This window comes from Manis pentadactyla, chromosome 2, assembly GCF_030020395.1.
Source record: "Manis pentadactyla isolate mManPen7 chromosome 2, mManPen7.hap1, whole genome shotgun sequence".
In the NCBI taxonomy this organism is placed as follows: domain Eukaryota; kingdom Metazoa; phylum Chordata; class Mammalia; order Pholidota; family Manidae; genus Manis; species Manis pentadactyla.
This window is the reverse complement of record NC_080020.1, coordinates 76530066-76543652: the sequence shown is the minus strand read 5'-3', so window position 1 is coordinate 76543652 and position 13587 is coordinate 76530066. Positions and strand designations below refer to the sequence as shown.

The 13587-nt window shown below is 36.9% G+C and overlaps 1 protein-coding gene across 2 annotated transcripts in view; it reads right to left on the bottom strand.

Annotated features, from left to right (window-relative positions):
• Window positions 1-213: 213 nt before the first annotated feature.
• The window catches only part of HAPLN1 (hyaluronan and proteoglycan link protein 1), a 62252-nt gene continuing 48878 nt past the window's right edge, over window positions 214-13587 (bottom strand). For both annotated transcript variants that reach the window (XM_036914223.2, XM_036914222.2), the window contains exons 3-5: window positions 9747-10118; window positions 4019-4321; window positions 214-2020 (exon numbers count right to left, since the gene is read on the bottom strand). In XM_036914223.2, the coding sequence (XP_036770118.2) occupies window positions 1731-2020; window positions 4019-4321; window positions 9747-10118 (965 nt within the window). In that variant the 3' untranslated portion in view covers window positions 214-1730. The remainder of the gene's footprint in view (window positions 2021-4018; window positions 4322-9746; window positions 10119-13587) is intronic.

The window sequence follows — 13587 nt, the reverse complement described above, 5'->3', positions numbered from 1 at the left end:
TGTCATTCTTTAATATTAAAGCATCTGAAAATTTCCAGTTATGCTTTGATAAAAGAAATGATCTACTTTTATTTATAATACTTTATCTAGATAATGTATGAATATAATTATGGTTTCATGGATTTCCAGTTGTTCTATACCTTCCATACATGTAACTCTACATTTATAAATTTATTAGAATTATTACAGAGCTTTAAATGCAACCACAATAAATTCCGGAAACAGATTTATTTACTCATGTTCATGGGAGGAAAATCTACATAAAAACATTCATGAAAGCATACCAGCTATGTCATACTTGGATTATTATACTAAATCCCATTTATTAGAACTCATTGTGAAACAATGGGAAATCATAAAATGTAATTTGAATACAAATATTGGTCCCTGTGGGGTCTCAACAGTCATAAAAATATAGGAAAGCAGAGCTTTATTTAAGATTAGAGCTGCTAATGTAGAAAGCTGTTTTTCTGAAGCTGGCCTTCCCTTTCATTAAAGCCCTGAAGATTTTAGTGTAAACTCTTTGATGACAGCTTCAGCTTTTCATTGAAGCCTAATGAAGACCAGCAAGGAAAATGACATCATTGACCACATTTTCTACATGGAGGAAGGTTTAGAACTACTTTGTTGACGTTTTTTCCCAAACACAGGCACCGATTGGGCTTTCTAGTGTACATACAAATAGGAATAATAAGAATTTTGAAAGGTGGGTCCTTATTTCTTGGTTAGGCAGGTGTATAGTTATTCATACCTTTTGGGACTTAATTTTTTTCATGTAATGTAAATAAGAAGGAAATATTAAATAGTTTAAGATTATTCTTGTAGGACAGTAACATTTCATAGGCTAACATAAAATCAAGCTGCTAAAGTTTACAATTTTTCTGTCCAGCAGTTTATCTATATAACTGCCCTGAGTAGACGCTAAATGCTGCTTAGCAAATGGCCCTTAGAATTAAAATATAACTCAGTAAAGCTACTCAGAAGATTAAACAATTCTTCTCAGGCATGTGTCATTTTAATTAGAAGAAGGTAGGAGTTTCTCACTGGTTAAATATTGTCTGCTTATTTAAGTTTCGTACTTTATATAAATGGAATTATTAAGGAGTTTTAGCTGTGCTTGTTACCATGCATTGGAGTCCATAAAAATTATTATTATTTTTGTCAAAAAGGCAGGATTTTAAAGAGTAAAATATTCCATCTATTGGAAACTTGAAATACTAACTTTTAGAAAAGTATAGATTGTTTCCTTGTGAAACTGAGTTTCGTACAACCTCTCAGAATCTGTTTATGTAAAGAAGCCCGTATGTCAAATCTGTTGCTCTAATTTGCTTATTGCAGTGCATTTTGAAATTGTACAAATGTTTAAAATTTGTGCTTGTGGAAGCTGCTGCTCTGAGTAGCTTTACTCTCCTTAATTTAATCCCAGCAATCCTCAAGCTATTGCATGCCCCGTTCATGAAAGGATACTTCGTTGGGATGATGTAGACTAAACAGTTTCGCTTTAAAGCCTCCTTATGTAGCGCTTCCCTTAACATTATATTAATTTATAATATATATTGAATGATAGCTTTACAAAAACAAATTAATGAATTGGTCTTTATGAAAATGACTCTTTACAGTAAGTAAAAAAAGGTTATCACAGTTTTGGTAACTTGCATGAGTTCATATTGAAAAAAAAACCTTTCACATGTTCTTACTGACTTTAAAACTGATGTGCTCTTGGGGCGCACTCAGTTGTATGCTCTGAAGCAGTAAACACCATACAGCTTATGCTTTTTATCTGGGAAACCCACGAAGCGCACTGCGGCCTCAGTGGGACTGCAGCGCCTTCTTGGCCTAGAGATAGGGTAGCGGACGCTGCCATCGGCCAACCAGCCTGCGTCGCAGCGGTCATATCCCAGAAGTTGCCAGGCAGCGAATATCTGGCCCACTTTCGCAATCTGAGCACCATCATTGAGACAAGCCTGCACCGCTTCGTCATAGGTTAGCTTGGTGGGGTGGACCAGGTAGTAAAAACGGCCTATGGAGAGAAAGAGAGAGAGTTATTGTGCCTGTCTGCAGCTGAGCCACCGAGAGGGAAAGAGCCCCGAACGGAAGAGCTTCTCAGTCCATGAAGGGGTATATACAGCGATGTCAGTCAAACTTTGGGAACAGGATTGTCAATTAAACGTAGTGTCCCTAGGTCGTGCTCCACTAGTTTTTTTCCTTGCCCCTTAATATGTGTTCAGACATGCCTTTTGCTGGCTTTATAAAAGAAAGGAAAATGACAGATGCAGTTTCTGTTAGCTAATTAGTGACTAAAAGGGCCCCTCTGTAGCGCTAGCGGAGACAGAATTCCATGTTAAAAGCAAGAGCTATTTAAATTCTAGCTGAAGCAAGACTGAACCCCAGAACAAGTTTCTGGAGAGGCAAATTTGAATGTGAAAGGATCAAAAACCATTCCTGACATAAAAGTCCATTTAAAAAAATCAAAAGCCCTCAAGTCCTTTTCATTACAGGTATCAATAAGACATTATTCTTGTTCAAAGTCTACAGTATGAAAATGCAAAAAATACAGGAAGTCACTTGCCATAAATAATACGGGCTCAGAATGTGAACTCAGTCCGTTCACTCACGGAAAAGAAGATGAATGTTTTTCAGTGTCCTTCGGTGGGAGCCTGACACCTAACCGTTTCTTGATTTCATATGAAAGAGCAAGTTAGGCTCAACCACTTATCAAATGGTGCTAATTACTGGAATCCCTTCAACATGTATTAAATATGCATGAAGTGTATAAAATATAACAGCAACTGAGTGAAGTGATACACACTGATAGAAGATTTTCTCAGATTAGTTTCAGGTAGAACAGAGTCAGACTTTTATCTGATTATATATTATATAATGTGATGTCCCTCTGCCCCTCATTAGACATAGATTTTTGATCTTTGAAGTATAAATTAATGCTTGCCAGTTCTTTCTATACTAAGATGATGTAATCTGGAAGAAGGGTAGAGGCCAGTGGATCACTGGCTAGAGGGTTAGTTCTATCATCTCTACCAGCAGTTGGCAAGCTATAGGGCATGAGTCAAATGGCCTTTTATTAGAGCACAGCCACACCATCTGTTTAATACTGTCTGTGGCTGCTTCTGTGTTAACAGTATACAAAGCTACACTGAGTACCTGCAGCAGAGACCCTTTGGCCTACAAAGCCAGAAGTATTTACTATCTGGCCCTTTACACGAAGTTTGTTGATATCTGATCCATTGCTGTTTTTCCCCAAAGCATGCCACCATGGAACTAAGATATAAAATGATGGGGCCAAGGTTTGCCTCTTGGGTATGCAACCTGGGTAGTTACACAGGGCCCGATGCTTGACTTAATGCTTTGCTGTCACCATCTTAAAATTCTTAATAATTGGACAATTATTTAATTGCCCTCAATGAGGCGAGACAGGGTTGGGAGCGACATTGAATGAAACACATCAGTCATGAACACTGAGGCAACCTGGGTCTCTTCTGCTTTCACCTCCTATGTTATTGCTACTTATTTTTTCTAGCAAGGCTCTCTTTACCCTGAGCTTTCTCTTTACCAGAGAAATAAAGCTTACTCTTCAGCCTGAGTTCTGTTCTCCATCTATGGATATATTGACACTGTAATTTAGTGGAGAGCATGGCACAGAAGCCATCCGTACTTCAACTGGGAGACCTACATCCCAGGGCACACATATCTATGCCATGTAGCGGCCATATTATCTTCAGTGATAAGAAACAGAACCCATACAATATCACAGTTTAAACTATTTTGTAATAATGATTGGATGTAATAAAACCTAGGAATAGTGGAAATATGCACTTTTGCTTATTTGGATTTTTTTTCAATTATGATATTAATGAATTGTACATCTTTTCAAACTGGAGAAATACATCAAAGCTTTCTTCTTTTACTATTTTTTTTAAGTAGGTGAGATTAAAAGTCAAGTGTAGTGTTTGTAGTATGTATTAGTTTCTGGAATAGGAAAGAAATACTGTTAATATCTTACCATTGAAGTTGGATGTAAAACAGAAAACATCGTATCTGCTTTTATCTTTATCCCAAAACCCGTAATTCCTGACACCAGGCACTGTGTTCTGGCCTCCACAGGGCTCTCTGGGCTTCGTGATGGGGTACTGCACAGACCCATCGCTGAGCCAGCCAGCATTGCACCAGTCCAGCCCGCCCCGCCAGGCATCGTACAACTGGTCGAAGGAGGCAATCACAGCATCCTGGTCCAGACAAGCCTGCTGGGCCTCATGGAAATTGAGATTGTAGCGCCCCAGTCGTGGAAAATAAGGGAATACCACACCTGTCCAAAGGAGAAGTCAAAGGATCATTTGTGGCACGAAAAGCACCTACTAGGAGCAAATCCACTTGACGGGTGAAAAACATCATAGAATCTCCATCAGACGAAGCCCAACTTTTCAGTCAACTCATAACGATTTCTCAGGGTCCTGTTCCCCTTGAAACAGCCTGTCAGCTGTGAGCATCTCAGAATTAGCTATGTGGTCTGATCATCTCAGTGGTTTACCTCTTTTGCTAAGAGCCTTACAATTCTCCTTTCTAAATTGATCCATCTGCAGATTCTATTTTCTAAATAGCCCACCTTGAGAATGTACCTTCTGTCCCTAGTTACTGACCCTAATGTGGGGTCTAACTACTGGGTTCTTTTCACCTTGGAAAAATTCAACATTGAATACTATGAGTGGGAGGGGACACAGAAATAATGCTCAGGAAGTATTTATCAAAATACACAATGTTTTTTCTTGGCACTAGTTTTATATAATTAGTAATTAGTTTTATATAGTCTTTTAAATGTATAAACAAACATGTTAAAAACAGACACAAATGTAGACATACACTTCTTTTCACATGTGCTCCTAAAACTTACCCTGTACTTGCAGATAAGTAACTTTCACTTAGGGGGCTTTTTATTAGAAACTCTAAAGTGTTCCTTTGCATATGCAATAAAAACCTAATTAAGCAGTCTTACTTCATATTAATAAGACAATTCCTTACAGTGAGGCATACCCCCATAAAAAGAATCATGGGTTTCATACCTATTTCAACTTTTAGTGAGGCCCTTATTTTTTTCTGTCATTGAACAGTACAACCAAAGTAAGGGCCTTCATTTTAAAACATTTCCATTACTATTTTTTTAGCTTCTATATTCATATATTGCAAACTGAAACTAAACCTTTAAAAACATTTTTATTGCAAATAGAAAAAAATCTTCTTGAAGCTTGTCTTACAAGGAAGGTTCAGAATAGACCTCTGTTCATTAAATTAATGGCAAAAAAGTAAGTTTAAATATTTTAGAGAGCAAAACACTTAGTTTTGTAGTCAGTATGACTTGACACTTGACTTTGCCTGGGCAAATGCTATGGCTTTCCAAATGCATTCAGTTCAGTCAAATAATCATGGGAAGTGATTGAGCTGTCTCACAACTTTCTCAGTTTCTTTGGATAAGGATTACCTCATGAGACAGTGAAGTTACATCGTTTGCTAAGACTTGAAAGACTACTGCAGCAAGTGTCTCCTCCATAGTTGCTAAAAGACAATTAATTTGGGGTGATTGTTCAATGCCTTGCCTTGAACTTGTGGAACATAATTAAAAATAATTAATATTTTAGCATGTGGAATATAAAAAATTGTCCCAATGACACAGTAATTTGGCCGATTATAATACATGTGCTATTTTATGAGACTGCAGATTTATTCAAGGTGAATGTATAATTCACTAATAGTGTAACCAATACATAGGAAATGTTTTAGAAGTTGTCCTTGAAGACTCTGCAAGAACTTTCAATGGCCTCAATCAAGTTGCATCTACCGAAGGCCCCAGCAGGACACGTTTGTCCCTCCAGGGCAGTCCAGCTGGCATTGTCCCCTGGAGGCAGCAGTCCAGGAAGGCTTCCTGATCTCATCCTGCCTTCTCAGGTTTTTGGCTGAGGGATCTGTAAGCTGAATCAGAGCCAAAGGAAGGAGGAAAAGACTCTCTTGGTTGCGACTGCCCCCTGCAGCGATGGGGGAGGTGGGGCTGGAGATGGCTCTGTCCAAGATGGTCCAGGCCCCCAGCTAAGGTCCCAGCCTGTGCTGGGGAGGAAGTGCTGCGTGCTCCCTGTCCCCTCAGGCCCTCATCCTCTTTCCTCAGCAGCCCAGAAATGACAATGAAAAGGAATATGTTTAATTTATCCAGCAGAGATTTTCTTGGCAGCTCGACCTCAAGTGAGAGAAAATCTCAAAATATTTCAGTCTGGAGAGAGAAAGAAACCATTTGGGTTGGATTCTTATTCCCAAATGGCTCAAGATGGTAATGGTGGAGAATGTAGGATATTATAATTTATAACAATTTCAAAGACCCAGGCAACCTTCCATGTTTAAATTCACTGTAGTATATTTAATGGACTCTCATGGGCATTAGGAGAAATTTTCCTCTAGTAATTTGCCCTTAATAAGCCATTGAGTTTTGCTGAAACATTGTTGATTCAATTCCAAATCCAGTGCAATAGATTTTTTACTTGAGTTCCTTTCTAATTTAACATAATTTCAGGCAACAATTTCTTGAAGTCAAAGCAAGTCCCTACATTAACATTTCACTGTTTTTCTATTGTAAAAGTAAATGTTTAATTTATTGTTCTATTAACTCAAAAGATTTACTTAAAGTTTCATTAATCTTTGGTGATTCTGGAAATAACACATTCCAAGTAAATCCAAGTCAGTATCTATGTCTTAGTCAGGGTTTAAAAGTTTCATTGTATTATGCACATTTGGTGCAACAATCAGATGTTTCTTCCACTCAGATGTTTTCAACAACCAGAGTTTCTTACAAACAGACATTTCTGGAACTACATGTTTGTTATTATTTTATTTATTTACTTACTTTACTTTCAGCTAAGATGTTAAGCTTTCAACATCTAGGATTATAAATGCAGAAGCCTTGGCTCTGTGGAGAAAGCAAAATTCCTACAACTGAATTACGGAGTAAATAGTGATTGCTTTCATTCAGCGTTATAAAAACCCAAGAAAAGTTAAACTTTCATGGGTGAGAAAAAAGAGTGTATGATTATTTTATTGATATGGCCAAAGTATAATCAAAAGTTCTTTATTTTTCCATGAAAGGTTGGTATGCATCACTACAAAGGGGATTAATAAGGATGAGACATTATATGAAAAAGAATAATACCAAATGATGTGAGTAGTTTAGTCAGTCAAAATATGTTTCAAAAACACATTCTGTGATTTATAATTGTATGGTCTAGTTCATTCTAGACCATAGCTGAAAAGCTAAAAGTAAATTTCAATAACTCCATAAAGTAAATGTTTTTAGTAAAAAAAAAAAGGCAGAGACTATCAGCATAATTTTACCTTCCCAGTGCCTTTTACAGTGCCTGTCAGTGCTGGTACATATCTGAAATAATTGTTCTGTTTCAGAAAGTTTTCAGACTATATTTTTGTGTATTTGGTCTCATTTTCACCAATGAAACACTAATACAATGGAAGACTGGAAGCACAAATATCACGTTTTTCATATCATTATTTATATATTAGTTGATTGCTGAGATGAATTATGTAGCCTAAGCTGCTCATGAATTTCTAGTGATACTCTTGTTACATTCGTATAAGGCTTGCCTCTGGTTAGGTGCTATTTCTAGCAGTGTGGGCAATAGGTACTAATCATAGGGCCCTATTCCAAGAATCTATGTGAAAAAAAATTGTGTTCTACAGCTAATTCCAACTCACATGTAAGTCACTCTTCCAAAAGGATTTACACATTTTTTTTTTATTAGTATGAGTCAATAAACAGTCCTTAAGTCACAACTAAGAGCAAGGCACTGTGCTCAGTTCTCTAGGAAACAACAGGTTTGAAGTGTAGCCTATTCCTGTGAAGAGTTTATGACTTTATGTATACACCATATATATAAAAATCTGAATCTAAGACAGAATAAAATCTTGTAATATAAATATAAAACCATATAATTTGAGCATCCTGAAGAATGATATTTTTCTATGTGGAAAAATTATTCTGGAGAACACAGTACTTAATCTGTATTAAAGGAGCAATATAATTAAACACACTGTGATTACTGTTGGAAATGAAGCTTAATCATGATATTTAAAATGATACACTTCCCTGGTTTACTTACACACATTAGAAGATTGACAGGAGCTTAAGTGAAACTGGCCTGATGGTAGATGATCACATGTAAGAATGTAATTGATAATGAAAAACATTGGAAACTGAAATTAGAGCTAATAAATGATAACCACAATTTCATTTTAAAATAAATATAGGGAGACAGTAAATAAGGCATATGAAATATTCAAGTTTAGGAAGTATTTTGGCATATAAACATAAAATCTTAGAAGAAAAAGTAACTGAACAGATAATATACTTCAACCTGTTACTTACTGATGAGGAAGCTATGGTACAATAAAGGTAAGTAACTTGCCCCAGTTACAAAATTTACACTGCCAGAGCGGGGACTAACCCAAGCACCTTAATACAATTAGCTCAAGGCTCTGTCCATTGCCTGATGCCCTTTTGATAAAGGAAACTGGTTTTCAATTAATATCTAATGACTGTCTTCTCTAATCAGCTATTTCTCTCATCCTGAATAATGCCAATGTTCATGGATATTAATGTGAATCAATAAAAACTGAAAGCAACAGGTGCATGCAATCAGGAGCTGAGAACTACAACTAAGAGAGACAAGAGGTCACAAAAATGCACTTTAAGACATCATGCAATTTATTAGGTACATAAAGCTAATAAATCTCCATACATATGATGGGATTCTATGGGATTTAGAAGGTAAAATCTTCAGTGATGAGCTAACCAACAGATATTTTTCCAAAGGCACAAGTCTGTCTTAGGAAGTGAAACGAGCTTCCAGTAAGCACATACTTATAGTTCATGTGCATAAGGAAGGATGAATTTTATCAATGCAGCCAAAATTCATCCTTCAGTGTAAAAAAAACACTGAAATTCATGAATGTAAGATGTTTTGAGATACATGAGAAACCAAGGAGAAGAATTTCCTTATATGTGGGTCAGACAGAATTTTGGACAGAGGGGACACAGGACGGCAAGGATACTTTTTATTGTTTAGTTTCCTACACATTTTGGTTTTTGAGCCTACTGAATATATTATACATTTAATAAATAAAATTTCTCCTAAAATGCCTTGACCATTTAATATTCAATATCTAAGAGACTCTGGGTCATTAAAAAAATTTACTACTTTACAAGAATATTTGAATATATCTGGAGGTTAATTTTTTGTTAAAGTGTTCCAGTTACTTCACAGCAACAATTACATGTATTCTAGTTAACAGATGTCTTTCACAAAACTTGGCTTTATTTTGAAACTGAGATAATTTTAGAAGCACAATAAAAAAGCATCCACTCTGAATTTCTCAATACCCATGCAGTGAGATTTAAATGGTGAACAGCATAAGGCAGTTTCTGAATGTTGTTAATTCAGTTCCACTGCACGTTTCTCCTAGTTGCAAACAGCTTCAATTTTGCATATAACCATTGTGTGTACATTTCAAATAGAAAGCTGGAATCAAAGAAAGACTGCAAAATACAAAAGACCAGAAAAACATGGTATGCATGGATTTTTGATTTCTCACATCACCACTATGGTAACTACTAGACATTACTCGGCATGAAAAAAAGCAATGATTAGTTATCACTTCTAAGTCTCATATGATTTATAGATACCCACCTTGTAAATCTAACGCTACCACAGTGGTATCGTCTTCTAATCCTTCAATCACCTCACACTTATATCTCCCATAATCCTCCAGGGTGAGGTCTGTGATCACCAGGGAAGCATCATTCTCACTGCCTCCCTTGAGAAACACTCTCTCCTGGTAGCCTCCGTAGGCTTTCTTGTGGTATCCCATGGAAACAAAAACATCCACTTCCTTGAGGTAATCTGAAGTTAGCTTGGTCCACTTGATTCGGATTTTGTGGGTTCCTGAGCCAAATGCTGTAGGGTCTCGAAAAAATTTACATGGCAGTGTAACATTGCCACCTCTGTGTGAGAACACCTTGGCTTGTTCTGCTTCCACAAGTAGATGGGGACCATTTTCTGCTATAATTAAAAAAGGAAAAAAAAAAAAGAGAAGAACCATTAATATGTTTTTAGACTGTTTTATAAAATGAAGTTTGCTACCTATACAGGGTATCTGACAAAGAGTAGCCCGCAGTGATGAGCTTCTCTGTACTGTTGAATAGTCATCTCCTTTGAACCACAGTGGAGGCATACTGCTAACTCCTAGGGGATCTCTGCAAGGCAGTCATGTCTTTTAAACCACTAAAAGAAGAAAGGATGTGTATTATAATCATTGAGAAGTATTAGTTATAAGACTCCAGTCATCTCAAATGTGATAATTTCATAATAAATTCTATTTATTTTTCTTTTACATTTAAATATAAAAAATGTACAACTAAGACCAAGAGAAGTGACAGAGTTCCATGACTAAATTCATCAATATAAACTGAAAATAATTCATGGTAAGTAAACTTATCTCTTTCCAGCTCAGCCTTCAAATACAATGAATCTTTATCACAAGAAAAGTAATGATGAACTTTCATTGTATGGTTCTGGCCAAAGGACTTAAAATATCCCACACATTTATGGCTTCTATTCAAATTTACACCTGTGATATGTAATTCTGGAGCATTTTCAAGCAACATGTATGTAATTTACTTTTGCACAGTGGGTAGCTATCAGAAAGGTGTTTTTAGCAAATGCTTTCACAAGAATTCCAGATTTTGAAATATACCCCTCAAAACTTGAATGTTAAAAGTATATCCAAAAGTATATTTATTTTCTGATTAACCAAGTAATTATCTGTTTCCTTGTTCCCTTGAATCTCCTCTCCTCACTCTTTCTTTGCTTTCTGCTATGTCTCTGTTCTACAGTTATCTGATCGCTTCCACCTTTCCTCTCCTTGCCCTCTTGCTTCCCTCCTCCCTACCCCAAGGCCTTAGTTGCCTTCTAGAGAGCACTGCGATATTCCAAGCCTGCCAAGTCCGCAGGCCTGCCGCTCTCTAGAGAGCCCGCTGTTATTTTCAGATCTTGGCTTTCTCTGGGGTTTCCCTGGTTAGCTCATTGTGCTTTTGACCTTGACAAGGGCTCTTGAGGATGTGCAAGTTTTAAAAATGAGAAAGCAATATCAGAACTCCTTGACTAACTCACCTTCTCGTCCGTGCACAGCTTTCAAAGACTGCCAGAGCTGCCTATCATGGAGCTCTGCAACCCGTCCTGCCTTCAGCCAGTGGGTACTGAAGAAACCTTGGCTATGAATCATTTAAGAACCACAAGTAACCAGGAAGAGTAGTCACTCACCTCAAGACAGATTTCATAACTTAGTCATTTAATGGCATATACAAGATTCAGATTTTAAAACAAAAAAGTGTCCAAAAAAAAAAAGACACAGTGGTTCTATTTTTGTCATAGAGCAATACAAATTAATATTTTTAAATGAATGTCTTTCATTTATAAGTCAGCCCCAATCCTCAGAAATGGAAAAGTTTTACAAAGCATTAGTGCCCTCACTTGCAATGATTATAAAATGAGAGGATAACAGCTTAATTGAAATGAATCACAAACCTAGCTTATTTAGCATTTCCTTCAGATTCTATTCTTTATCTTCTTATTTAGAATCACGGAATTGTAAGAAATGAAAAGTAAATCTCTCCAACTCTACCCAACATATAACTTTCCCCTTATATCTCCCCAGTGACTACATCCAATGTCTTCTTTGTGGGAGGAAGAGAAGGTGCTGATGATTAAGTTTGCTCAATAAAGCTTTAGGGTACTAGGGAACATGCTCCACCCAGTACCTGGGGGTGGGGGACACCAGCGAGCTGGGCCTTCCCATGCTGGGGTTTGAATTTAGACATGACACAGAACTACAAGAGGCTCAAGTTTCATGATTCTTTCAAGTTTTGTAGAGTCAAAACTAATGCCGAAATGACCTGGCATAGGCATAGTAGTTAGGAACAAGGGCTTTAATGTGATAGAGACCTTGTTCTCATTTCCCCTCCTCAGTTTACTAGCTCTAAGTAAACTTAGAGCAAGTTGTGCAGCCTCTAAGCTCCATTTTCCTTTTATGTGTATTAGGGATAACAATATTGGCCATACATAGCTGACTAATAGACACGTAAAGCACTTAGAAGAATGTCTGATCACAAGTAAGTGTGCACTCAGTGCTAGCTATTCTTATGGCAGAGATTTTCAAAAGTATTTCTCAAATGATATCACCTGATATTGAGTATTATTTTGGCATAGGGTAACTCTCCATGGTTTCACTTACTTAGAAAGTTTTCAATCATGTGGGGTGAAAAATACATAAAATGCCACCTGTATTATACAGGAGACTTGGAAACCACTGTGTGGTCTAGCATAACCGTAAGGTGTTCCAGAGTGAGTACAAGGTCTGAGTGTTTTTATCAATTAAAGAGTTAAAGCACAGATTAAAACTCGTGTACAGGGGACTAAGACTTCTAACTATTTTCTGTGGTTGACTATCATCTTGTAGTATTTTAGAACTATAGGATTCTGATTCTTTTAGGTCTTATTTACTTATACTGTAGCACTGCGAGTGGATGATGATTTAGATAGTATAATAATGAGAATTGAACAGACACCAAAAATTCACTGGCTTCCCACAAAATAGTTTTTCTAACAAGCCTGCAGGAAAGTATAAAATTCTACCATTGTTGTTTCTTTTGGGGTGGGGAGCTGCAGCATTGAGGTAATTGATCGTGGAAGTCCCTGAGTAAAATTCAGAGAATCTTAAGAAAGGTATGTGATGTGTAACAAACACACTGCGTGACAGAGAGCTGTTAATGTCCATTACCCTAAACCCCAACATGCCTTGAGAACAATGTTTTTTGTTAGATTGCTTGTTTTTACAAGTTGACCCTGCAGATTATACAGTACTGAGCATTGCTGGTGGGAGCAGCCTGTTGCAGAACAAGTAAGACATAGGAAGGAGCCCTGGCCAGTGAACCAGGAGCTCTGGATTTTTGATTGACAGGTCTACCCCATGAGAACATGGAGTTTAAGATTCTGATCAGGCCTGCAATGGCAGGTAGTCATGACAGCAGTCAGCCAGGAAACACTAAGCTGGAGAGTGGAGAGGTCAGGGACAAAAAGCAAAAAGGGAATCTTCGAGAGTGCTGGTGACACACTTTGCACCATCTTGCCTAGAATACGTCTTGAATCTGATCATTGGATGAAAAATTTGGATCAGTATGAAATGAATGTTTAAATAAAAACTGACTGACAGGCCATTGCAAAACAAATAAAATGCAAAAGATAAAAATAAGCCTTGATTATCAGACAGAGAGTATTGCTTATTTTCCTCTTTTTAAAAGAAATATGAAATAAATCAAACTGCATGACATACATGTGTTCATTTTGGCAGGATTGTATTTTTCAAAAGCTCAATTTGTAAGTTACAGGAATTTCACATGTCTATTAGTGAGTGTCAATGACAATGACTTGAAAGATTTGATGCCCTTCAAAGACCACAGTTTTCTCCAGGGAA